A 25,489-nucleotide genomic window follows, 5' to 3' on the forward strand; every position below is an offset into this window, starting at 1 on the left:
TTTTCAAAATTTTATCACAAATTCAATGGCTTTAAACAAGCTAAACATAAAAAACAGCGGATTTATCGCCGCCGACGAAATTTAATTCATAATAGATATAAAAAAATAGGCTTCTCCGCCACATTGGAGTTGCAGTCACCACCTCCATTATTTTAAAATTTTTATTTTTTAATCAATTATATATATAGTAGTAGTATTGCTTTTATCCCACACAAAAAATATTAATTAAAGAAAGGAAAAGAAAAGAAAAGCCAGGCCACATTCTTCTCCGCCTCTTTTTTCAAAGAACCCAACCAAAAACACGACACAGTTGGGAAAACCCAGAGAGAAAAACAAAGTATTTGGGGGTTTCTGGGAGAGATTTTGATTGTTTGGCCTATTTATGGGATCTGTTTCAATGGACCCTGCCCTTTTGGATGATATAATATGTCGTTTATTGGAGTTTAGGCAAGCGAGGCCAGGGAAGCAAGTGCAGCTGATGGAAGGTGAGATCCGTCAGCTTTGCACTGTTTCAAAAGAAATCTTTCTTCAACAGCCTAATCTTCTTGAACTTGAAGCTCCCATTAAGATCTGTGGTAGGCCTTCATTTTTTCTTTCAATGTATATTAGCCTTTTTTTTTTGTTTTTTCAATTGAAAATGATGGAGATTCATGTTTTGGGTGGGTTTTTTTTTTTTTTTTTAGTTTTGGGATTTGGGTGGATTGAATTTTAATTGGATAAGGGAAAAGTTGAAAACTTGAAGCAATGCTCTTTCGTTTTTCTTTGACAGTTTGATTGGATGAGGGAAAAGTTGAAAATTTTAAAGGAAATATATATATATATATATATATATATTAATGATTATGTATGTCCTTAGGGGCTGCATTGGGGCATAATTGATTTTTTTTATTAAATTGCATTAATTGAAAATTTATGTTTTTGATGTTATTCTTTGTATGATTGGTTTCTTTTCCAGGTTTTTTTTATATATTTGAGATGAGGTGAAAGTATGGGATTTGTGGTTTGGAATAGATTGAAAATCAGGTTAAATACACAGTTTTATTAGCTATGCTATGCGTATTATCTGAATTGGATGAGAGATTCATGGTGTGAAATTGTATGATGCATTGCATCTTTTAGATTTTCCTAGGATTTTGTGGGGGTGGAGGGGAGCTACGGTTTAGATACAAGGATGTTTTAAACTGGGTTAGCTGCTTCATTTTATCTTAGTTACTTGAGGGCTGGAAGTCTCCTAGGTGGATAAAAGTTAGCCCTTGCAGAGGAATGGACAGGTAAAGCAGGATATTTATGGTAATCATCAAGGACTACTCTTAAGTATGGTTGATTGTTTAAAGTGGAAACAATTTATTAGTAGTTTTGTATATGAAGGGCAAAGAGAAGATAATGTAAAGAACCACATAAAAAGGAAGGAGTCCTAGCATTATGAAGCCTTCACTAGAAAGAAAAGAAAGAAAGAAATGCATTATGTAGAAATGTTTATCTTAGACTTGCACAATCATTTCTTAAGAAAAGAAAATGTGGTAGGTTATCATCGATGTTCCTTGCTGGAATAATCACTTTTGTTGGGAGGGTAGAGAAGATTATTTCAATGATTTATAACACAAACACGATTTTGTCACAAGTTTTATCAATTTTATTAGATGATAAAATTAATGAGCAGGTTGCCTTTTGTTGGGGGACACAATGGATTAGTTTATGCCCTTTAAATAAGTTAAAATAATTACTTGTAAGCAAACACCTTATTGGATCACATTTCCTTTATACAATTTCTGTGCTTTGGAGTGTGTAGAGTCTATGCAATAATGCAAATAGCCTCCTTTCTAGTTTAAGATATTCTCTGTTTCATTTTGTTCCATTTTGTTTCTCCATTTTATATGCATGGGGCTTTTGTATGGCTTGTATAGGAAAATATTGGGTGCTTATTTGAGCAACGTCAAAGTTCTTAGAAAGTGTTAGAAAGCTAAAACCTATTTTTATGAAAATCAATGGTGATGCCTTATAGTGTTGTGACAGCTTACGTGGGACTAAATGATTGCTCATCTCTTTGTATTCAGTTTAATCCTAATTATCTTGAAGAAGTTGCTTCCATTATAGTACCACAAAATGATGAAATTATACTTGTTTAGTACTAATTGATACTGATGAAATTGTACTTGTTTGGTACTAGTTGATTGTTTCAATTATGAATAGGTAAGGCAACGCAGCCTAAAGAAATATTGGAAATACGCTGCTTATTAGATCCATATATTGGAACTATTTAGAGTTTAATTGAACTAACTTCACCTTCAATTTATGTGGCCTTAGGTAGCAACCATGTCAAAATGATAAAGTGAGGAACATGAAATATATCTCAATATCTCACGTGCTATTTAAACATCAGTTCTGGAAATATATCTTGCTAATTTTGATAATTGGTGTTAACTTGTTAAAACAAATCTTAGTAATCTGTGTTTTTTCTTCTTTAAGGTGACATTCATGGGCAGTATGCTGATCTTCTGAGGCTTTTTGAATATGGGGGTTTCCCTCCTAATGCTAATTATTTATTCCTGGGGGACTATGTTGATCGTGGCAAGCAGAGTCTAGAAACAATATGCCTTTTGCTGGCCTACAAGATCAAATATCCTGAGAACTTCTTTATTTTGAGAGGGAATCATGAATGTGCTTCTATTAATCGGATTTATGGATTTTATGATGAATGCAAACGAAGGTTCAATGTGAGACTTTGGAAAACCTTTACTGATTGTTTCAACTGTCTTCCAGTGGCTGCTCTGATAGATGACAAAATATTGTGCATGCATGGTGGCCTTTCCCCTGATCTAACAAATATGGATCAAATTAGGAATTTACCCCGTCCAACTGATGTTCCAGATTCTGGTTTGCTTTGTGATTTACTTTGGTCAGATCCTGGTAGGGATATCAAAGGCTGGGGTATGAATGATCGAGGAGTCTCATTCACCTTTGGGCCAGATAGAGTCTCTGACTTCTTAATGAAAAATGATATGGACCTTGTTTGCCGTGCCCATCAGGTTAGGAGATTTTCTCTTTTCTTTTTCCTTTATGTGTGTGAATGTGTAATCTAAGCAGCTGACCTTGATGCTTCTCTCAGGTGGTTGAAGATGGATATGAGTTCTTTGCTGACAGACAGCTTGTTACAATATTTTCCGCTCCCAACTATTGTGGTGAATTTGATAATGCTGGTGCAATGATGAGTGTTGATGAAAGCCTAATGTGCTCTTTCCAAATTCTTAAGCCTGCAGATAAAAGGTCCAGGTTCATTTGAGGGACATGATGACTGCTATCTCTCTTCCTACATAGAATTGCTGATGTAAGTTTCAATATATACTTTTATTACATAACCTGGTAACCGTAGAATGGCTCTGGAGGTACAAAACCATGGAGTTAATTATACATTTTCAGGAGTTTGAAAGATTATTCTTTTATGTTGGTTTTTGCTGTTTTAATTATTTTTTAGGGGTTGTTATACAAAACCATGTGTACTTTATAAAACTGTACACCTAGAAAAGTTACATTCAATGAACAAAATTGCTTATTACCCAGATTTGAGTTAAATTCATCCTATGGAACAACTTTGCATTTCCAATTTGACGTTTTTGCTTTATTTTACACCTGCATAATCTTAAGCCCTAATTTTATTAGGTTTGTGTCATGACTTGTCCTCTATTACTTTCTTCCTCTTTGAAACTTTAACTAGTGATATGAAAAGAAACCCAAAATTAAAGTGCTGATTCTGTGTTGAAGCAAAAGAATCACTATCTCAGTGAAGAAAAGATTCCATGGTTTACCCAAGTATTAAAAAATATTGATGTTAGTAACATAACTCATCTCTGTTTCACGTAACCTTTCTATAATGATTTTACAACCTCTAGCGTGAAACCACCTCCTCTGCCTTGGTCTTGGGATCAGTATTCCAACATCATTGTTGCTAACGCTTTGCAATCCCTCCAAACTTTCTGTCGTGATTTGATCTGTTCATCTATCATGGCTAGTAATAACTAAAGAAACAACTCTACATCCAGCGCATATTCATCCCTTTGTCCCAACTAATAATAACCAATCTGTTGTTAGTTATGCTACAATTCTCAGGAGTAAAATAACCATCTTTCTGCTTTGTTAGTTGCTCGATGGCTTCATTAACCCAATGGTATAGGTTAAATGCTGAAAATTATGTTTGTTTTCAGGAGTTTTGGTTAGAATTATTTTTTCTAGTTATGGACATGCTAAGAGCCCTTGAGCAGGGAAATGTTAATGGACCTGAAACTTTCTATGTTCCTTTCTGTAATTTGTTAACAGTTTTATGTGATTCTACCCACAAAAACCATGCATATTGTCACATAGATCACCTAGGTCACACATCCCCGTACTTACAAGTTGCAAACTGTGTATTTTCATTTGTTATCCTTAGCCATCGTTCCTTGTGTTTATATGCATGTTGTTTTTGAAATTCTCATAGAAAGTTACACATATTTTATGTTGTTTGTCAGTTTATAGTATGTCTTTAACAAGCATGGAATATTTATTTAAAACTTGTAAAGGTGTCAAAAGCTTTTTTTATAATTTCTTGTGACTCTTCAATTGTCCCATATATAATAAGTTTTATGATTGCTGGTTTGTGACATTCCTTGTAAACTTTTGATTGTCCTTATTTGTGAACCTAATTTCTCCATTGTCTTTGTTGATTTGGACATATTTCTTGCAGTCCAGTAGTGATTTGAGGAGAAACTTTCAAAGATTAGGATGCTTATGTTGAAGCTCCTTGAAGATCTGTGATATGCAATATCACCATTTCCTCCACGTGTTAAGGGTACAGGATATTGGTTTAAAATATTTATTTATAAGCATATATGAAATCAAAAGACAAGACATGGTTGGTTGACATTGGGGAACAGATTCATTTGACTGAAAATGAAGATTCTGTTTAGTGTTTATTTCTGCACTAAGCTTATATGCATTCTTGAATTTTGGATGGCAACAATTGCTATAGCTACGGATGGGCACAAAGGGTTTCCTTTGTAGCTTTTTTTTTTTCTTTTGAAACGTTGTTTGTAGCTTATTTAGTGCTCAAATCTGAGTGGATTTTGTTGAATTTTGTTTTAAATGGAAAGTTGCCTGATTTCTTGCATCACTGCCTCAAAGCTTTTCATCAGAAGGGATCAATCACAGGTGAAATCTAATACCATTAAAGACTCTATAGCAGAAAAGTCCGCACATCTTAGGGTTCCTAGAACAAAAATTGTGCCAATTGTCTTGTATAATATCAGCAGGTGAACGTCAATGGGAGGCCTGCAGGAAGACTATATGTTTTACCCCTTCCATTCTCGTCCTTTTCAAAGATGTCCCTTCTTCATCTGTAGGTGTCAAACTTTGCATGCATGTGACTGAATCCATGCATTATTAGCCTTTAACACAAGGGCTGAACGTGGTAGCTAATTGACACCACCATGCTAGTATCTGCCTCCTCAAAGTCCACCAACTATCCTTTATCCGCCATCCTCTCGCAGGTATTCACCACCTATTCATAGGCATCCTCCTCCTAGCCAAATACCCACCACCAACTCAAGGCCACTCACCACCTCAAAGGTATACTCCATCTAGATACTCTCCTCCACCCACTCAAGGTCATCCACCGCCAAGCCAATATACGCCACCAACTCAAGGTTACGCCGAGGTATCCTCCATCTTCCCAAACTGCCGGTATCCTCCACCTTCAGGAGGCTATTCACCCCCCATACTTAGCCACCGCCATACCATGAAGTATCATTCCCAGTAAGACGCCCAATGCTGCACGTAGAACCACCCCGTTAATAACAATGGCAGATTGGCACTTGGCAGTAATCACAATGGTAGAAAAATAAAGAAATACAAAAACAACTAGTATAACAGTCAAAAGATCTATTAAAACTAAAAAAAATAGACATGAAATCAAGAGCCCGAAAATCGAAGCCGTCTGGAGCCCAAATAAAGAAAAGAAAAGAAACTAATCTTAGCAGAAATAAACATTCGCTTAACCTGAAGCAGCTTTAACCTGTTGACCTTATTGGCTTTTGGTTGAAACTCTGTTCTCATTTGAGAAGAAAAAAACAAAACATGTTTTTTCACATAGTATTCGAGAGGAACATGCAGTTGCATCCACGCTACTTCGGTCGCAACCTGCTGGAAAACTTCGTATCCAAGCTTACGAAAGATGTTAAGGGCACTTTGAGGTAGGAGTGTAAATGATACATTAATATTCGTAAGTTATTCGGATTTGATTAAAATAAAATTCGAATTCGATTAAAATAAAATTCGAATTCGATTCGATTATTATCGAGTCAAGTTCAAATTCGAATAGCTCGACTTAATCGAGCACAAATAATCGAGCTCTTATCGAGTATAAGAATCGAACTTATTTTTACATATTTTCAAGCTTAATCTCGTGAGTTTGAGTAGCTCAAATTCGATCACGAATCGAGTTCGAACTAAGAAAATAAAACTCGATCTAATTCGAGTCGAGTATCGAGCTGTGACTTGGGAGTTGAGCTCGAACTCGAGCTTCTTACTATATCGGCTCGACTTAGCTCGATTACATCTCTATTTTCGGGTTAGTTTCTTTTCCTTTTTTTTTCAATTTCAAAAGGGTTGCGGCAAAAATTATCTTCTTATTTTTTGGTTTTTTTTTTTTTAAAATTAAAAATTGAATTAAGCTTATTTATTAATGTTTTGTTGGTGGTTCTATAGCTTAAAAGAGGCACAAAATGTAAGATTAAAATGGTTTTTAGCTTTTTATTAAGCTATAGGTTCTAACTACTATGGTTCCTGTTAAATTCTCAAATGCTTAGTCTTAGTTGAGTGCAAATTGAGTTTTGATTGATTAAGTGGTTGAAAGAATCTAAAATAAATTGGGGTAAACGTAGCTGAAATTGGTGACTTCGCTAATTCTTTGCAGTGGTAGACATGGTTTTGTGGTGGCGATAACGGGTATAGAAAACATTGGGAAAGGTTTGATTTGAGACGGGACAGGGTTTGTGACATTCCCTGTGAAGTATCAATGTGTTGTGTTTAGACCATTTAAGGGGGAGATCTTGGAAGCTGTTGTTACTATGGTGAACAAGAAATGTTTTCTTTTATTTTTAAAATTGGATTGTTAACTATTGATTTCTGTCATTTTTTATGCTTGTAACTAGATTTGTGGTTTCCATACAGATGGGATTTTTTGCAGAAGCTGGGCCTGTTCAAACTTTCGTTTCTAACCATGTAAGTCTTGTTTCCTTTATATCATGGCATCTGTTAGCAAACTTTATGTTCTTTTGTCATGGAATCATTTCATGTAATCCCTGTCAGATTCATGTCCTATATAGAGCTTTTGCTTTGATTGAATCTTCCTATATACACTGCTTCCAAGGTTCAAGTTTTCCTTTCTTTTTTGATGTTATGGACTTGAATAATTATTTGACCAATGATATGTTCTGTATCTTAAGATAAAGTAGAGATCATAGGATGCACATTGTATGATTTTCTGTATTTGAACAAGAAGAATTGAAATTATCCTATTTGATTGACTTTACTGAACATAGTTCCTTTGGGAGAGTTTTTCTGTTTCGATGACACATATGAGAGAACGTGAGTTTCATTTTTTGAGATTCTTTGTCTTTCACCCTAGCAATCTGGGTGAAGATTAATGTGTGAGATATGAAGATGTAGCTGCATTACTGTAAGCATGCCTGTTTTGATATGTTTCACGAATGACTTAAATCAAATATAGGAAACTTCTGTATCTTGGAGGTATTTCAGAATTACCGGATCAGCTCATAAATTCCCTTTAATATTATACCTCCTTCGTGTTTGTAATAGACTTAGTGTTTTTTCAGTTGATTCCTGATGATATGGAGTTTCAGTCTGGAGATATGCCAAATTATACTACCTCTGACGGATCGGTATGCTTCAGTTCATTTTAAGGCAAGTAATTGTTAATTTTCTGTTGTGGAAACTTCCTTTTTGACTTTTTCATTTATGTTTTTACAGGTTAAGATTCGGAAGGATAGCGAAGTGCACTTGAAGAAAATTGGAACTCGAGTAGATGCTAACGAAATAGTATAAACTTGACCCTTTCTTCCTCCCCATTATTATCTCACTCATGGTTCTTGCAATTATCTGTGCTGCATCTTCCTATTTGGTTAGAGTAATGAATCAAATCTTGTCATTTTAAGGGTTTGATTCACCTAGAGATTTAGATACCAAGCTGATGTAGTGCTCTTTTAAGCTCACTTGGAATTTCTAGTATTCCTTAATGCTACTGGTGACTGATTATCAGAACTGGTCAGCAGTCGAATAATACGTTGTTGCCTTCAGGATAGCTGGTGCTAGGGAAAGTTATGCATTTAATATATGTCAAGAGATTTTTGCAATCATGGACCACTTAAACAGGCTATCCCTTTCACTAAGCTGCATTTAATTTTGAGTTTCTTTGTGATTGAGCACTTCATCTACTATTTTTTTACTATAATCTTATAATTGTCTATTCACAATAAAGAATTATGTAGAGATTCACTACTTATAAGTGTTGATTACATATAAAATTTTGATGAACTTCACACAATTTTAAATTGTGATTAGTTAATTGTAGTACAATTATTGTAGGTGAAATGCTACAGGCTTTTAGAACTATATAAACTATGTTATGAGTCCTGAAATACACATCCATCTATGGTTGAGCTATGATTAGAGATCAAAGACATCAAATTTTGGGTCAATATATGAACATGTAGGCAACTTTGTGAGCATGTATTATGTGCGTTTGTTAAAATATTTTTACTTTATATTTTGTTCATGTTTCATCTAATAATAATGATCATTTCTCTTGCAGGTTTGTATTGGAACCATAAAGGACGATTTCTTGGGTGTGATTAATGATCCCACAACAGCTTCGTCAGTTGGATTTTCCCATTCCATGGGAATTTCTGCCCGGTTACTCTCGTATCATTCCATTGTATATTTCCATGGACGTTGGATTTTTCTCACATTGTTACAATTTAGTTATTTGAGGAAATGAACATAGACTTCAATTTCATGGTCGTGACAAAGCTTCCATAGCTGTAAAATCTTCTGCTTCTTCCAAAGTTTAAGAAAACAGTTTGCTTATAATCTTGTAAACAATAACAACTGATTTTCACCTAATTCTCCCATTGCTTTGCAGTGGTCATTGCCTCTTGATAAGAAGATGAGACATTAGAATTTTCCTCAAAAAGCCTTTCTATCTTTGAAGATTGGTTATCAATCTGCCAATGCAAAAGGCAACTTTGTCTTAATGCAAAACTGCACTTTAAATTTCTAATGCTTACTGCAAAAATATAAGAACATAAGCAATGGCTCTGTCTCCATTAGAAGTTTTTGTCTACTACTTTCAAGTCTCTCCACTGCTACAGTCATATCATGTATCTGTTTCTCAAGTTTTCCATCTTCCTGTGCAATAGAAAAAGATCACGTTAATGAAGCATAAACCTTTTTGAAAATGAATCTATTATCAGTGCATGAAATGATGTAAATGACCAAGTTTCAGTTAAAAACTAGTCAGCAATAGACAAACAAGAATGAAAATGAGTTGGCAGGGGCTAGGAGACCATAGTTTTCAAACCATTGAAACCGCATAAAAAATTTTCTTTTTCCTTTTGGGTGGAAAGGGCGAACACCATTTACATGCATCTGCACCCAAATATAAGTTACCATAACACATAAAGGCACTAAAACATTTCGTAGAAGGGTTAATAACTAAAGGCAATCTCTTACCATTGAAAATTCCTTGCTGCTCGCTTTATCTGAGACTACTGCTGCATTGCAAAACAGGAGTCTAGTGCATCAGGGTTGCTTAGATTTCATACTAACTAAATATTCATGCATTATAAACCAAATCTAGGTTTCAAATTGGGAAAAGGAATGGACCGAAAATTGTCTCTATTTTTTATTTTTATAAAGTTCAGGTGCATAAACATGCAGAGATGTGGGCACATATGCATTAAAATTTTTTTTTGACATATACTATTTGTCCATGAAACCTTTTGAGTAATAACTGAACCCATTTTGGATATAGCATTGAGTGTTTCTTCCAATTCCTCCTTTTCTGATGTCAGGGTGGAAGCACGAGCTTGCTCTTCTAATTATTGTCGCTCTTGCTGCCTCAACATTCAACAATGACTCTTTCTGTAATTTAGAAACCACCATGAGAGATTCACAAAAACACTTCAAAATGGTTTACAAGGAAACACAAAGTAAGCTCATTATAACCTGTAATTCAGACTTTAATCTCCTTTTCTGTACTTGGTGTGGTGAATTCCCCATGGCATTTATTCCACCAAATTTACTGCTCATTGCTTGTTGCTGCAGTGAGTTTAGTTCTGCTCTCAAGCTGCTACATCTTCCTCAGCCTAATTAAGATGCTTTCATGTATCAAGAGTAGACTGCATATTTACTCTGTATTGCTCATCTTCTGCTTCTTTCAAACGTTTCTTGAGCGTGAGAAGCTGGGCTGAGCTAAAACATCAGACTTTGTAAGCAAAGCATAAAATGAACATGTTGAAGATTTTATATAAAATAAAACGCAAGAAAAAGGTGCATACCCGTGCAACATCATCTGCATCTTTCTCCGTTGCAACATCATTCAGAGTCCTTCTTAGAGATGGTACTGTATTCCGATCCTGCAAATTATTACAGTTTGAATGTAAATAAGCAGACCTGAGTAAAACCAACACTCCCATATTCTGTAAATTTCATATCACAGTCCTGCAGTTGAAGTAGAGAAGAAAGCAAACCCACCACCCACGAAGAAACTTGTAAACTAAAAACAGTGTTTAACAGGCTCCTCCAACAGTTACATATACAAGCAGTAATTTGCAAAAGATATACTAACTAGTAAGCCATGCTATAAAAAAGATCAAGGTGCTTCAATTTACCAGTTCATTAAAGCGTGTTTGCAGTGCTTCATGATCAACTTCATTTGCTTGAAGCTGAATCAGGAAAATAGCAACAAATTCATTCAACACATATTTGCTGTTCCCAAAATCTTCGTAAATAAGCAGACCTGAGTAAAACCAACACTCCCATGTTCTGTAAATTTCATATCACAGTCATGCAGTTGAAGTAGAGAAGAAAGCAAACCCACAACCCACGAAGAAACTTGTAAACTAAAGACAGTGTTTAACAGGCTCCTCCAACAATTACATGTACAAGCAGTAATTTGCAAAAGATATACTAACTAGTAAGCCATACTATAAAAATGATCAAGGTGCTTCAATTTACCAGTTTATTAAAGCGTGTTTGCAGTGCTTCATGATCAACTTCATTTGCTTGAAGCTGAATCAGGAAAATAACAACAAATTCATTCAACACATATTTGCTGTTCCCAAAATCTTCGTTTAGCTCAAACTCAAATATAATACCTTCAAGGATAATATCTTGTTATTTTCTTTTAATTCAGCAATTTTCTTCTGCAAGTCCTTCAGCTAAGAGAATAAGATCTTACACTCATGTATTTGGTATAAAATATTAAAATTTATGTATTTATATTATATTTTATATAAAAATTATGTCATAATTTGTATAAATATAAATACATAAAATATAATTTTTTAATTTTGTTAAGCTCATATATAATTATTATAAAGATTTTAAATCATATCATTTTCATATCATATTCATATTATATCATCATATTATATTTTAAATTAATAAATAATATCGGCTTGAACTACCAAGTAAATAGCACGAGAACAACGTATTTACTATAACACCGTGCTAACAACGAATATGTTATCATTTAAATCTTCTTTTGCATTGAATGGTTTTGATTTTCCAAAAAGCTCCTTATTGCAATGAAACAAACTAAAAAGTTTCACCAAAATTTTCAACATAGAATTATGCATGAGAATTTGAACGCTAAGCTTCAATGATACTGAAAAAATAAGAAGTAATTAAATTACACCACATGAAAATTCAAAAAAAAAATTTTTTTCTTTCGATGTTTAAGCATCCAAACAGATAATAAAGTAGAAAAATTAAAGAAAATTTATGTAGTTTTTTTTTTTTTCAGAAATTAACTTAAAATTTTCCAAATTTCCATTAAAAAAAAGAATTAAAAAAAATTATGACTATAAAATACGTCAGAGAGTCGATTTCTTCTTCACTGGGAATATCTAGAAGCATAAAAGAATTAAAAAATAAAAAAATTATGAAGAAATTAGCAAATAAATTTTAAAAAATAGAGACCGGTAGGGATAGAAGCTTTGGTGAGATCAGATATTCAGATCCAGAAGAAGCTTTGATCGCTCTTTCGGCGGCTCTCTTTTGACGAATCCCCTCCACCTATTCAAAATCATCACAACAATAATAATCAAAACTCGGCAAAATTAAAAATAAATAAATATTAATCAAATTTTCGATTTAAATTAATACAAAATTCTATAAAACAAAAGAAACAAAAACAATTTCGTCCAAGAAATTGTTTTCTACCATTCACCGACCTACTAAAGTATGATAATTAGATCTGATAATTCATGTTATGTAAAATATTAAAATTCATGTATTTATATAATATTTTATATAAAAATTATGAATTATAATTTATATTTACATAACAATATAAAAAATATTTTTTAAATTTTATTAAAATTATAAATCCAATCATTTTTATATATTTTTTTATTATATTCATATCATATTATTATATTATATTTTAGATCATAATGAATTTTAAATTACAAAAAACGGTGAACGTTGTAAAAAATAAAAAATTGAGGTAAGAAATATTCTTCTTCTTTTTATTTATTTGCCTTAAACGCAGATATCGCCGGTTCAAACCGGGTTCGACTTTGTTTTCTGATATTCTTTTCCGGTTTAAATAATATATATATGACTTTAGGTGGACTCACTGAACTTCTTGAAAAACATTTTCGGGGGAAAATGTCATGCAAAATCAAAGCTTTGAAAATTCAAATTGACTAAAGTCATTACATGATCAAATATTCTCACTATCAAATCATCCATTTTTTTTTTTTTTAGTTTAATCTTTCAATATGTCATTTTCATGCATCAGATGTGGTTATTGAAAATTACAAGCACTACTTCGTTCTTTAAAATCAATCCTCTATTCCATGTGACGAAGCACTTCAATCTTCGTTCATCTTTATTTTTTTATTTTTAAATTAAAATCATGTTTCTCTCTACATAAAAAAAAAATATAATTTTGAATATGAAATTTAGTTCAATTAATTTTTATTTTCAATCACTTTGAAGAGATAAAAGTATTTTATTTATAATTTTTTATTATAATTTTATACTTGTTCAATCATATTTAAAATTTTTTTAAAATCCATCACTTATAAATATAAGATTTATATAAAATTTTAATAAAATTTTACATAATTTTAAATTATAATTAATTAATTATAATAATTAAAATTATATAAATATAATAATATTCAATAAATTTAAAATTCAAAATTTAACTCTTATAATTTTTTTTTCTCCTATCTCAATATTATGAGATTCTTTGTAAAAAAAAAACAAAAACAAGTTTTTTATAATCACGTTAGCCAAATCATTAATTTTAGGTAGAAAAAAATGATAAGCAATGATGATTTTGCCAAAAGCCTGTCCCTGAATTATTGATTTAACTTCATTTTCCACTCATATCTGTCAATCAGCAGTTGTTAATTTTCCGTGATACAAGCCTTGTCTAAAGTCTAAAATGCTTCTTTAATCAGTTTAAAACAGATCACTAGGAGTTAATTTGCACCTTAGAAAGGGAATCTCTAGCTTTATCAACATCCCAATTCCCCAAGCTTTACAGCTTAGCTTTTCTGATTTTTCAATTAACCTTCTACAAATTTCCCTGTTTGTATCTTGACAATACTTGTTTGCTAAGGAACCAAAGCTGAATAAACAATGGTCGGGGTGGTTTGCGAGTTCTTATGTTTTTCTTGCTGAAGTGTAGTCAATCGCCTGCTGATATTTGAGGGTGTTGTGTTTGCAGCCATGAAATGCAGAAGAAGCTTTTGTTTTTGCATCCCAGGATCAAAGAAAGAAGCCAAGCAAGAAGATTCAGATAGTTCTTCTCACAAAATAAAGTCACATAAAAAGTCCCGTCGGACTGGGAAAAAGAAAGGCGATTTAGGTGTTGGTGATCAGGGGGGCTATCAGGGAGCTGATCCTGCTGCAACAACAGCCAGTAATGATGCTGCCATGGCTGCTGCTGTAGTGGTGGGTGCTACTGCAGCACATGCCTATGCCATGGAAGGAAGTGGTTGTGGTAGTTCTCATGGAGGTGGCGGCGGTGGAGGGGATGGTGGTGGCTGATACTATCGAAATGAAAGCAGCTGGCATAGTTTTTGGCCTTTGGCAATGTATCTTGTCATATTGATTTTATAAATTTTCTCTTGTATGCAAATGGGACGGAGAAAAAAAATTTTTTTTAATGGATTTTCATCTTATATTTTTGGTGTTTTTGGTGGAATCTGTGTAAACTGTAAAGCCAGGTGAAGCTTTGCAGACTAGCCAACATCTCATTTCATTTCAAGTTGTGCTTTTGCATTAATGGTTTTTTTGTGCCTTTGGATTTGTAGTGATTCTTGTTTCAAAATAAGATTTGAAAATCATTTGAACTTCTAAAATTTTTTTCTTTCCTGTGAATGAGAGAAACAATTCTTTAAAGTAATTAATAAACAAAAAATAAATAAAAATAAACCTGAATTAGCTCATATGATTCGTATAATTATTTTCAACTTTAATTTATTATTATTTTTTGTGAATTCTTACTACATTTATTTTTTGCAATAAATAAAAGCTTTAATAATTACAAAAAATGTAATGTAAAATAGGGGATTCGTGCTTTTTTTTGTCTATTATTTTTCAATAAATCCATAATTAATTATTATTCACTTAGAATTCATCTTATATATAGTTTTTTTGCCTATTACTTTTCAATAAATCTTTCATCATCATTCATAAGTATTAAAAATTATGAAACATTAACTTTTATTATTATTAATTTTATTTAATACATGATATGTGATAGTGAGTTAGACAATAAAAAATAATTGTTTTTCATGAATAAACCTCATTCAATTTATTAAAGATATTTGTCCCCTTCTTTAAACTTCAAAACCCCCACCTATATAGTAGTAGTAGCATTTTAATATCTAAATGATAAAATAAAATATTTATTTTTTAATATAAGTTGATTGATTAGTAAAAGTATTTTGATTATTTTAATCTAATCGACGTATTGAATCAAATATTGACTTACTTATCTCAATAACTTACAAGTTAATGTCTTAAGATGTTAATTTGTTACGTTTTAAATAGATAATTAATTATTAATTTAACTCGAATTTACGAGATTAATTTTAATTTTTTAAAATTGATCGAGTAATTTAGATTAAAAATTTATTATTACACGAGTATAAATAATTTTATTCAAGTATTTTTAATTTATCTTGAATTTTAAAAGCTTTGGGCTTTTATTTCATATTTTTTAAGTCAATTTCTGATTTAAACATCGAAATATAAATACTGAAATTATCTGTAACCTTTATTGTTAACCATTCTTTTCCCTCCGATGCTTTTTTACAGTTTTATTTCTTTCGGATAGCTGGACACAAACAGTAAAATTTATTATTTTTTTTCTTAATTGTTGTGGCTCATCTTAATTGGTGAAAAGCAAAACTGTGGGTGAATTTATATGCAAAAAGGCCGAAGAGAAAAGGGCCCATAAATAAAGGCCAGATTCCTTTTGACAGTCTGTAGTTCTGTACTCACCTCGTGGCCTTAGCTTCTCTCAATATTCACTCTTTGTCTGTCTCTTTACTTAACACACTCTCTCTCTCTCGCAAAGATTTTATTTTTATTAAAAAACCATTGTGGAGATCAATAGCTTCTTTTCACTTCCAAGCTCTCATGGCTTCCATTATTGAATCTGGCTGGCTGGTAAAGTTCCTTCCTTTTTGCTCTTTCTTGTTGCTTTTCGAGTTTTTTAGGGACTGCCCACTGCTTATTTTGGATCTGTCTTTGTTGGGTTTTTGTGGTTTTGGGATTAAGGTAGTTAAATCTGAAATTTGGTTGGTTGGATAATGGTTATATTATTTGAAAGTTTTAGTTTTTATCTGTTTTTGGATGGTGACATTCAAGGGTAGATGGTGGATGTTGATGTTCGATTTTTGCAAAGCAGGATTTGATTGAATAATACTCTTTGGTTTTCCTCTCTCCTACACACTGAAATTGCATTTTGCCAGCATTTTTTTATTATTATTTTTTTTTTTTGCTTCTAAGTCTTGCAAATGATTGTTATTGTTTTCATAACTGGGATGATGATCGCTGCAGAAAGGAGATTGGTCTGGGTTTTGAATCCATGTTACTGCTTCACTATAGCTTTTTGTTAGATTGCCTACTTCATTAGTTTATCAAGGATATTACTGAACAATAACAAGTACCTGAAAATGGCATTTAGACTAGAGAACCTTGATGTGTTCCTTGTAAGTGATTATTTTGATCTATAGTATATTGGTCTGTAGCAAAGGATCTTTAACGGAACTTCGAATTGTTGGCAAATTTGTCTCATTTTGCTTATTGACTTCACCGCCGGATAGTTTGTTATTTAGTTTGAATCATATCATACTCTTTGCATGCATAGAAGAGCAGTTTATGCCATGCCAATAAGATATTCTACCTGAAAGTCTTCTTTGTTCACCTTGCAGTATCTGATCACACATTTCAGTGACTTCCAACTAGCAAGTATGGGAAGTTTCTTTCTTCATGAAAGTGTTTTTTTCTTATCCGGACTTCCATTTATATATCTGGAAAGAGCTGGATTTCTGAGCAAATACAAGATTCAGGTTAACTCCATCTTCTTTGCTGCTGTTTTTATTGACTGTTAATACTTTCTTAGTTTGTTAATATAAATTTTAGAAGGGGATGTTAGGGATGAAAAAATATCCTTTCTTTGTCTTTATCTAGTAGAATTCATAATTAATTTGTTTTGTTTCTAATTAATGTTTCTATGCAGACAAAAAACAACAGCTCTGCTGCTCAGGAAAAATGTATCACCCGCCTGCTTCTGTATCATATTAGTGTCAACCTACCGCTTATGATTCTCTCTTATCCTGTCTTCAAATTGATGGGCATGAAAAGTAGTCTGCCATTGCCATCCTGGTATTTTCAGGTTCTTTATATGCTAGATCTTTTTATCCTCCATTTTTACCCCATTCAGACATAATAGCCTTGAATTATATTTTACTTATCCAGAAACATATCCTCCATATATTTACCATCTCTTTTTTGGAGCTTTAATTAGCTAGATGCTTTATATGGTTCTGCAGGAAAGTGGTTCTATCACAGATAATATTCTACTTCATCCTGGAGGATTTCGTGTTTTACTGGGGACATCGTATTTTACATACAAAATGGCTTTACAAGCATGTGCATAGTATCCATCATGAGTAAGTCTGAATATTAGGTGCTTGTACTAATTAAAACCTAAAACTACGAATACAATAGTTTTCTTGCTAGGTTCTCTTGCATGTGCTTATTGATTACTTTATGTAATATAAATCATTCAGATATGCTACTCCATTTGGACTGACTTCTGAGTATGCTCACCCTGCTGAGATATTGTTCCTCGGCTTTGCCACAATCGTTGGTCCTGCCATTACTGGCCCACATCTCATAACTCTTTGGTTGTGGATGGTTCTTAGAGTCCTTGAGACAGTTGAGGCACATTGTGGTTACCATTTTCCATGGAGCCTCTCAAACTTTCTGCCTTTATATGGGGGGTGAGTTCGGCATTCACTTTTTGCTTTGCTTCAGTGATTGTATGTAGTTCTATGTTTATGTTTATCCATCAGCTGTGACGTAATCGTTAATATTTTCATTTTTCCAGTGCTGATTTTCATGACTATCATCACCGTTTGCTATATACGAAATCTGGCAACTACTCATCAACATTTGTATACATGGACTGGTTAGTTTTTCACATTTATTCTTTGAACCGTTAGCATGTTTTCTTGGTCAGATTCCATTCAAGAAGCCACTTTATCATAAAAGGCCTACTTCTGGATGCTGAATCTGCTTTTGGGATTTAATAGCACCATTCTGAGTTCATATTTGTTATGGATTGTCTTCCTAAGTCTCTGTCTGAGGTTATAACTTCTAAGTCACAACCATCTGAAATATCTGTCAATGCTCTCACCAACACTACTTTCATTCCTGTCAATTCTGTTTCCATTTGCAATCCAACTCTTCATAATAAATTGAGGGGTCTGGACATTATCTCCTGGTGACAAATATCATTTTGCTGTTAGGTTCAATGTGCACTGAAATCCTTTATTTGTAGCAACAATGTCTAGAAAATGGTATCAATGTAATACTGACTATGGGCGATCGCCATGTATATTCTCTCAGGATATTTGGCACTGATAAGGGATACAGGAAATTGAAAGCACTAAAGTACATTGGAGTTGAAGAAGATGACAATAAGCAAACATAATGGAGAAAATTAGTTTCGAGGTCTTGACATTAGAATAGAGTTCCTGATAAAGGGCATGTTGGAAAAGGTCTCATTGTGTTCCTTCATCCACCTTTTTCCTGTTTAATTGCTGTTCATGTTCACAGCATGTGCTAATGTGGAATCATTGGAAAGATTTCTTTGGACATTTTGTGACCCATGTTCCGTACATGAATGAAGTTGCTGTCCTATTCTTAACTCATGTTCTATGGTCCTCTTCCTCTGTCCTTGATCGCTCTTAAGACGATATAAATTCCTATCATGAGAGTTGTTTAAGACGATAGGGAAAAAAAAAAAAAAAAAAGGAAGGAAAAATGAGAATTGAGGGTAGTTGATAAGTTGATTTCCTGCAAACAATGCATGAAGGCAAGCATGAGTAGTGTTGAATGAGATGAATCTTTGAGCTTTTACCAGAAAAGATAGAAATTGCGCTCTTCTCATAAGCTAATTTTGTAGTATTTCCTGGAAAATTCATATCATGTTTTTGTGAGATTTTTACAATTTTGATATCACTTGTTAGATAAAAAAATCTTATTCTAATTGAATATTTGCACCAACAATAGTGAAAATAAATAATTAATCAATCATATAAGATATAATAAGTTAATTTGATTCAATTCAATTGACTTACGTTTATAAATGAAAAAAAAAATAAATTCACTAGTTATAGAAAATTATAATCATACAAATTATATCAATAATTCAATAATTAATATTTATAAACTCTTCTAATGTTTTTCGATGAAATATTTTAAATCTAAACATATACTCATACGAATTCATGCATCATACGTATGTGATCATTTTATTTTTATCTAATCCATTCAAAAATACACTTCTATAAATACATTAATTTTATAGAATGTCTACATAATAAAATCTTACACTTAATCTTATGAAAACGACACATGTTTATAAATATACAAATTTATTTATTCATAAATTACAAACTTATTTATTAAGAATAATTTTTCTCTTAAATTTTTTTTTTTGCAATTTTTTTAATCCATAAATCAATATCTAACCAATTTTAAATAAATTATTTTAAAACTTAAGCCACTATTTCTACGTTTGTTTTTGAGAGTAATGTGCTCAAGTGTCCTTACGGCACTAACATTTTAGAAGAAAAGATTTCCTGCATTTTCAAGTGTACACGTTTAATCTAGTAATACAATTTAGCATATATAAAATGGGGTGGCCTTATTCTTCTTTTTTTTTTGAGTGACTGAGGCAGAATTCCTTGCCACTTAATTTTCTCTCGCTTTATGCCAATAATTGGAAAGAATAGTTGATTGGCATGTGATGATTGGACGTACGAGGATGTCATTCTATCAAAACGTCTCTCACCAAACAAACCCCAAACTTTTGGTGGAATAATTTCTTAATTTAGCTTATTTTTGGGGTTGCAAAATTCTGTGTTGGGTAAGAAACAATTACGAAGTTTGCTCGAGGTGATACTTTAGCAGCTATCTTCTTTTGAAGCTTCCAAATCCATTCATAAATCCTTAAATTTGACACTTTGCTCCCTACATCTTATCTCATTTATAAAACTATCATTCATATCTTTCAAACGCTTTGATTACGCAAAATTAAAAAGTAAAATCGATCAATCATTTGTGATTGTGAGACCAGTTTTTTATAAATTAAAAAATATCTAATGCATTAATTAAAAAAAATTCTAGGAAAGCATTTTTTGCTTTGGTTTTGCGTTACTCAGGATCTTTTCCGCTCATTGAGGAAAATTTTAACACTGCACTTCCCTTGTCTCTTGATTTTACCTGTGATACACCATAAATCTTGGAAAAGCAAAAACAAAAAGAAAGAGAACAGAAAGAAAAAGATTGAAACTTCAAATAGCTACGTGGCTCTCCTTAGATCCACCACGACTACGCTAACGTTGTCCGTACTATGCCTGGCCAATGCCAGCTTTGTCAGCAACATGGACGCGTCAGTGCACGCCTTATCCGAGATATCTCCTCCTCCCGCTCCCATCGTGGACCCGACGGCCGCCTCCTCTTCCACTCCTCCTGGCGGCGAACATGGCACATCTCTCTTCGCTCTCAAACACATGCGTGCCACCCCGCAAGCAGTATCGTTTGACACCACATCCCATAAACCGTCACTCGCCAGGATCAAACATTCGTCCTCAGCCGTCCGATCCGTAATCGTAACCTCCGGCTCACAACTCACGTAAGGTTTCAAGTAGTTATCGCCTGTTGCGTACACAATGTTTTAGAGTTAGGCGGCGCAGGATAAGGAAATGGTGCTATCATGCTCCGGTTGTTAAAGAAAGTGCGAGTTTAGTTCAGTGTTTCGAATTTTTACCTATGGCTCTGGACATTGCGAGGACTCCGAGGACCCGAGGGCCATCCCAGTAAATGACCCGACCACCCGCTTCTTCGATCCGGTTCAACTCATCTGGACGATCCGGCTGTTAACATGTTTTAAATGAAAAAACACAAGGAGCTTAATTACACATTGTTTTATCATGGTATTAATAAAGACAATAATTCAAAAATTATTTTCAAAGCTTCGTTATTGAAACCGCCAAAGCAAATTCCAGCCGTTGGATTCAGATAATCTCAATGTTTCCACATGATTTGCATGAAGATAATGCGCCTAAATCCTAAATGCTTAATCTACGTTCTAGCTTAAGCTGTTTGGCTGCCTGGAAATTAATCGGACCAAAAAAAAAAAAAAAGAAGGGGGAGGGGATGCTTTTGAACGAAATCGAGTCTTGTTTCTTAAAGCAAGTCGTTTGGTTAACTAGAAACTGAAAAAAGAAAAGAAAAACTATCGGTTATCTTGTCTCTATTGCACATGAAAATTACCCGGCATTTTTCCGGAAACCAAACAGGCTAAGAAATCATAAGTATTTATTGCCTTAAATAAGAGAGAGAGAGCTGGGAAGTGCTAACCTTGTGATCAGACGACAAAGGAAAGGGCTTGCCGTTACGACACAAAACAGCTCTGGAATCACCACAGTTAGCAACAACGATTTTATCAGGCGTTACGATAGCGACAACGGCGGTAGATCCAACGGCATCGCACTCGGGAGACTGTAACTCGCATCGGCAATTAGCTCCAACCATGCTCTCGTTCCACGTGATCACTTCCTTATCCACGCGCGTGAAGCTACGCTCCATCGCACCTTTCCATTCCTCCTCGCTCTCCAACTCGTCTTTCACCAGCTCATGTAACCGCTCTCTGCACTTCATCGCCACCTAATAAACAGTAACAACCAAAAAGGCCACAGAAAAATAATTTTTTCAGAAAAGAAAAGAAATAACTGATTTTTATTTTCATTGTTAAAATTTTAAGACTCGTACGTGAGAGCAACCGTGGCCATCGAAGACGCCAAAATAGTGGAAGCCAATTGCGGTAGAGTCCTGGCCTTGGCGGTGAAACGACGGGTGAATAGCGACGGCATCTTCCATGTCTCTACGCCTTCCACAAACTGAAGCAACGCCGAATTTAGGATATAACTCCGAATTGATTACAGGTACCGAAAGCGAGGGACTCGAGTGACTTTTCACTATCGTTCCTTTCGTTTTCGATCTTCCATTTTTAACTTTTACCGTTTGTTTTTTCCCGTCTTCATCGGAGGCTGAATTGTCTTCAGCGTTTTCACAGTCAAGAGCAAGGGAGGCGGTGTAAATTTGGAGCTTCTGGCGTTTCCGGCCGTTCTTAGTCTCAGATGGAGCCACCTCCACGAGTTTTATCCGTCTAATCTCCATTCTACGTCTTCTCGCTGCATGTGAACTCAGCTCGCACGGTCTTGACGCTTCACCTTCGCTCACCACTCCGCAGCTGATCTCCGCCATCACAACATCTTAAACCACCGTATCATTATCATGAAAATTTCCGGTAACAAATCTCTCAACCTCTTACACTCGTAATTAAAAATGAAAATTTTTTCTTAATTACGCTTTAAAAAGAATCGATGCAAGTCGAATGCGAAAACGAAATAGAAAGAACGCTCGCGCGCCCTACAGACGAATGCTTTTAAACGGAAGAGGCTTTCAGTTTTAGGTAGAAGCTATTTTTTTTTTGGGTACGGGTAGGCTGCCCGTCACCATCACGGGCAGACAAAAAGACAGGTAGTACTCAATTTGTACCGTGACACAGTGCTCTTTCCCCTAAATGAACTCATCTCCACCGTTGATCCCACATCTCTCTTCCCTTGCATCCACCACGTGTTTTCTCTAATCAGGTACCGTCTCACGTGGCCCAATCAGGTTTCAACAGCGGCATCAGAGGAACCCCTTCTCGACACGCATGTGGTCCTCCATTTTTTTCCATTTATTTTGAACTCTTTTTGAGATGAAAAAAATAATAATAATAAAACCTTTTCCTTTTTTTGATTTCGAGTCTGTCCACGTGTCTCTATCAAGGAATACGAAATTGAGCCACGTGTCCCAACTTTATTCCGTTTTGGTATCGTGGTCCAATCATATTTTTCTACGTATCAGTTGCTGATTTGACTTGTGGGTCCCACGTCCACATCGTTGACGCCTACGTATAGAATATCTAGAGCCCTTGTGGTCCACAAAATTTATTATTTTTACGGTTTGGGCCCCCAAGCAAGAGGAGGCCTTTACCGTACACAATAATGAGAGAGGGGAGCTTTAGGCAACAATATCCACGTGGAAGAATAAGGTTGGACCACGTGTGACGTGACAGAGAGGAGAATACGGGAAGAGTGGGGGCCACAGGTGGGAGAGCCACTAGAGAACGGTACACGTGTAAAATCAAGCTGGCAAGCAAAAACTTGATAGTAACTGAGGAGGGTTACATCTTGCATGAAGTCGACACATTGGAGAAAAAGAAGGTCAGATTGCCACGTGATTTTGAAAATGAAAAATCAAAAATCAATAAAAATTTGAGGAAAGGGAAGAGGAAAGCGTTAACCAGAGTTTACTTTAATCAAATCAAAATGGGAAATGTCTGGTTAGTTGGTTGGTGTTGGTCTCATATCCACCTTCTTCTTCGAAATTGAAACTCTTCCCAACTTGTTTTTTTCTTCCTTTTTTTTTTTTGGAAATGGAAAAAGAGGGCAGGTAAGAGAAGGGTTGTTTGGTTTTCTAGGAAAAAGAAGGGATTTGGGATCAGTTGAGGTAAGGGAAATTTGAAGGGGATGGCTACGTGGTGAGGCTAGTTCTGTGCATGTTGGGCAGATTTCATTTAGGCGTAGTTTTCAGGGAATGGTTTTGATTACATTTGGCGCCTGTGACATAACCACGCATGCACAAAAAAACTGGTAAGTGCAAGTGTAGAAAGAGGAGGATTTTGCAGTTGACACCTAAGTCTGGGTGGCATCTGACAGCCTAGAACAGGGGATTTAAGTTCAGGTAGTGGAGGATTTTTTGGGTTTCTCAAAAAAAAAAAAAGGTTTTTTAATTTGTAGGAGTTTAAAAGTCGACGAAAGTAGATAATCTTTGCTGCTGGTAATGACACCTTTTCTCTTGTCTTTTACCGGGTTTTGGATAGGGATTAAAATATTATTCCAATTCATTTTGATTAAAATTTAAACTCGTTTTAATTATTATTAAATTAAATTTAAATTTAAATAATTTAATTTTTCAAATAAATTAAGTTTAAGTATTTTAATATTTGATTTAAATAATTTATAAATTTAATTAAAATTTTAAAGTTTAATATGTTTTTATTAATTTAATTAAAAACTTATTGTTTTATTTATATATATTAATTTAAATATGAACTTATGTTTGAACACAATCAAATTTAAAATAAAATATAAAAATCAAATTTATTTTTATTAAATAAATATAATCAAATGAATTCAAATAACTTAATTTTTATTTTAAATTAAATTTAAATTTAAAAATTAAAATTTGATCGAATTCAAATCGAGCGTTCGAATTTTTTACTATATCAACTCAACTTGATTTAATTACACTGTTACTTTTAGCTTGAAAGAAAGTAAAATTTTTTTTATAATATGATTTTTATATGTCATTCTCCTAACATGATTGGTTGAATTTTTTAAAAATTTCTAATAATATCAAAAGAATGAAAATAGATTTGAATCATAAATTTTCATTTCCTTGAAAGTTTTTTATAATTTGAATGGAATGTAAAATTTACCTATTTGATACCGACAATAATCATGTTTAAATTTTATTTTTTAAAAAATATAAAATTAATTTAGTTTTTATTTGTACTGAGTTTTTATTTATTAGGATAAAAATTGTATTTAGTTTATATAATTGATTTGAACGTATTTAACAAAATATAATAGTTGTTAATATATATTTTGTAAATAATATTAAATTATTTAAAATTAAAAATACAATAATATTAAATTATTTGAAATTAAAATTATTTTAAATATTAATTGTATTGATATTTGAAAGATAAACTACATTTTTGAAAATTTTGAATTTTAATAAATACCATATTTTTAATATAAAAAAACGTAATAGATTTTAAAATTTAATTTTCAAAATTATAAAAATTTAACAAAAATTACGTTTTTAAGATAAGAAACTTAATGGATGTTGAAAATTTGCTTTTGAAAATTGAAATTTTAACAAAGATTGTGTTTTGAGCATAAAAAAATTGTAATGATTGTTGAAATTTTATTTTTAAAATTTTAACAAATACTTCATTTTGAGCATAACAAATATAGTTGATGTTAAAACTTTATTCAAAATTATGAAATTTTAATAAAAATTGTATTTCTTAGATAAAAAAAAAAAAACGTACTGAATGTTGAAATTTTATTTTTGAAAATTTAAAATTTCAACAAAAATCATGTTTGAACATAAAAAATGTGGTAGATATTGAAACTTTATTTTCAAAATTTAGAAATTTTAATAAAGACCACAAAATTTTGAAAATTTAATAAAGATTGCATTTTGAGCTTAAAAAAATAGTGGACATTGCTTTTTATAACAAAATTAAAATAAAATATAAAATATTTTT

General features: G+C 33.1%; 5 protein-coding genes across 6 annotated transcripts; 3 read left to right on the plus strand and 2 right to left on the minus strand.

The window, feature by feature from the left end:
• The first annotated feature begins 49 nt into the window (after positions 1–49).
• Positions 50–5,140, plus strand: LOC111301362 (serine/threonine-protein phosphatase PP1). Of its 2 annotated transcripts, none has more exons than XM_089744816.1 (4): positions 50–485; positions 2,467–3,026; positions 3,107–3,325; positions 4,718–5,140. In XM_089744816.1, exons 1-3 carry the CDS (start codon positions 383–385, stop codon positions 3,278–3,280), a joined length of 837 nt encoding a protein of 278 aa, XP_089600942.1. In that variant the 5' UTR covers positions 50–382; the 3' UTR covers positions 3,281–3,325; positions 4,718–5,140. The 2 variants fall into 2 exon arrangements, with proteins under 2 accessions (XP_089600942.1, XP_022752704.1); XM_022896969.2 differs by having other exon boundaries at positions 56–575.
• Positions 5,141–6,355: 1,215 nt separating this feature from the next.
• Positions 6,356–9,102, plus strand: LOC111301366 (DNA-directed RNA polymerase II subunit RPB7-like). The gene is made up of 4 exons (XM_089744817.1): positions 6,356–7,251; positions 7,866–7,931; positions 8,020–8,088; positions 8,861–9,102. Exons 1-4 carry the CDS (start codon positions 7,168–7,170, stop codon positions 9,044–9,046), a joined length of 405 nt encoding a protein of 134 aa, XP_089600943.1. The 5' UTR covers positions 6,356–7,167; the 3' UTR covers positions 9,047–9,102.
• Positions 9,097–11,048, minus strand: LOC111302467 (uncharacterized). The gene is made up of 5 exons (XM_089744818.1): positions 10,941–11,048; positions 10,276–10,685; positions 10,047–10,191; positions 9,781–9,821; positions 9,097–9,456 (listed from the first exon to the last, which is right to left on the minus strand). The coding sequence occupies exons 2-5, from the start codon at positions 10,357–10,359 to the stop codon at positions 9,325–9,327; spliced, it is 402 nt and encodes a 133-aa protein (XP_089600944.1). The 5' UTR covers positions 10,360–10,685; positions 10,941–11,048; the 3' UTR covers positions 9,097–9,324.
• A 4,761-nt stretch (positions 11,049–15,809) lies between these two features.
• LOC111302145 (methylsterol monooxygenase 2-2-like) lies at positions 15,810–18,739 on the plus strand. Its single transcript, XM_022898085.2, has 7 exons — positions 15,810–15,969; positions 16,737–16,874; positions 17,045–17,190; positions 17,358–17,477; positions 17,598–17,810; positions 17,918–17,998; positions 18,439–18,739. The coding sequence occupies exons 1-7, from the start codon at positions 15,940–15,942 to the stop codon at positions 18,521–18,523; spliced, it is 813 nt and encodes a 270-aa protein (XP_022753820.1). The 5' UTR covers positions 15,810–15,939; the 3' UTR covers positions 18,524–18,739.
• Positions 18,740–20,273: 1,534 nt separating this feature from the next.
• Positions 20,274–22,542, minus strand: LOC111301368 (putative protein phosphatase 2C 24). The gene is made up of 4 exons (XM_022896973.2): positions 21,871–22,542; positions 21,460–21,765; positions 20,867–20,972; positions 20,274–20,754 (listed from the first exon to the last, which is right to left on the minus strand). Exons 1-4 carry the CDS (start codon positions 22,363–22,365, stop codon positions 20,399–20,401), a joined length of 1,263 nt encoding a protein of 420 aa, XP_022752708.2. The 5' UTR covers positions 22,366–22,542; the 3' UTR covers positions 20,274–20,398.
• Between the last annotated feature and the right edge of the window lie 2,947 nt (positions 22,543–25,489).

Source organism: Durio zibethinus, chromosome 15 (genome assembly GCF_047325235.1).
Source record: "Durio zibethinus cultivar Kanyao isolate XHJ-2024 chromosome 15, ASM4732523v1, whole genome shotgun sequence".
Taxonomy (NCBI): domain Eukaryota; kingdom Viridiplantae; phylum Streptophyta; class Magnoliopsida; order Malvales; family Malvaceae; genus Durio; species Durio zibethinus.

Coding starts and splice junctions, on each gene's coding strand:
- LOC111302145 (XM_022898085.2), top strand. CDS start 15,940: ATGGCTTCCATTATTGAATCTGGCTGGCTG. Junction 15,970..16,736: donor TTATTGAATCTGGCTGGCTG/GTAAAGTTCCTT, acceptor TTCACCTTGCAG/TATCTGATCACACATTTCAG. Junction 17,478..17,597: donor GTGCATAGTATCCATCATGA/GTAAGTCTGAAT, acceptor TAAATCATTCAG/ATATGCTACTCCATTTGGAC.
- LOC111301366 (XM_089744817.1), top strand. CDS start 7,168: ATGCTTGTAACTAGATTTGTGGTTTCCATACAGATGGGATTTTTTGCA. Junction 7,932..8,019: donor ATACTACCTCTGACGGATCG/GTATGCTTCAGT, acceptor ATGTTTTTACAG/GTTAAGATTCGGAAGGATAG. Junction 8,089..8,860: donor GAGTAGATGCTAACGAAATA/GTATAAACTTGA, acceptor TTTCTCTTGCAG/GTTTGTATTGGAACCATAAA.
- LOC111302467 (XM_089744818.1), bottom strand. CDS start 10,359: ATGAGCAGTAAATTTGGTGGAATAAATGCCATGGGGAATTCACCACAC. Junction 10,192..10,275: donor GATTAAAGTCTGAATTACAG/GTTATAATGAGC, acceptor TCTAAATTACAG/AAAGAGTCATTGTTGAATGT. Junction 9,457..9,780: donor GCAGCAAGGAATTTTCAATG/GTAAGAGATTGC, acceptor TCTATTGCACAG/GAAGATGGAAAACTTGAGAA.
- LOC111301368 (XM_022896973.2), bottom strand. CDS start 22,365: ATGGCGGAGATCAGCTGCGGAGTGGTGAGCGAAGGTGAAGCGTCAAGA. Junction 21,766..21,870: donor ATGGCCACGGTTGCTCTCAC/GTACGAGTCTTA, acceptor ACTGTTTATTAG/GTGGCGATGAAGTGCAGAGA. Junction 20,973..21,459: donor CTTTGTCGTCTGATCACAAG/GTTAGCACTTCC, acceptor ACATGTTAACAG/CCGGATCGTCCAGATGAGTT.
- LOC111301362 (XM_022896969.2), top strand. CDS start 383: ATGGGATCTGTTTCAATGGACCCTGCCCTTTTGGATGATATAATATGT. Junction 576..2,466: donor AGCTCCCATTAAGATCTGTG/GTAGGCCTTCAT, acceptor TTCTTCTTTAAG/GTGACATTCATGGGCAGTAT. Junction 3,027..3,106: donor TTGTTTGCCGTGCCCATCAG/GTTAGGAGATTT, acceptor TGCTTCTCTCAG/GTGGTTGAAGATGGATATGA.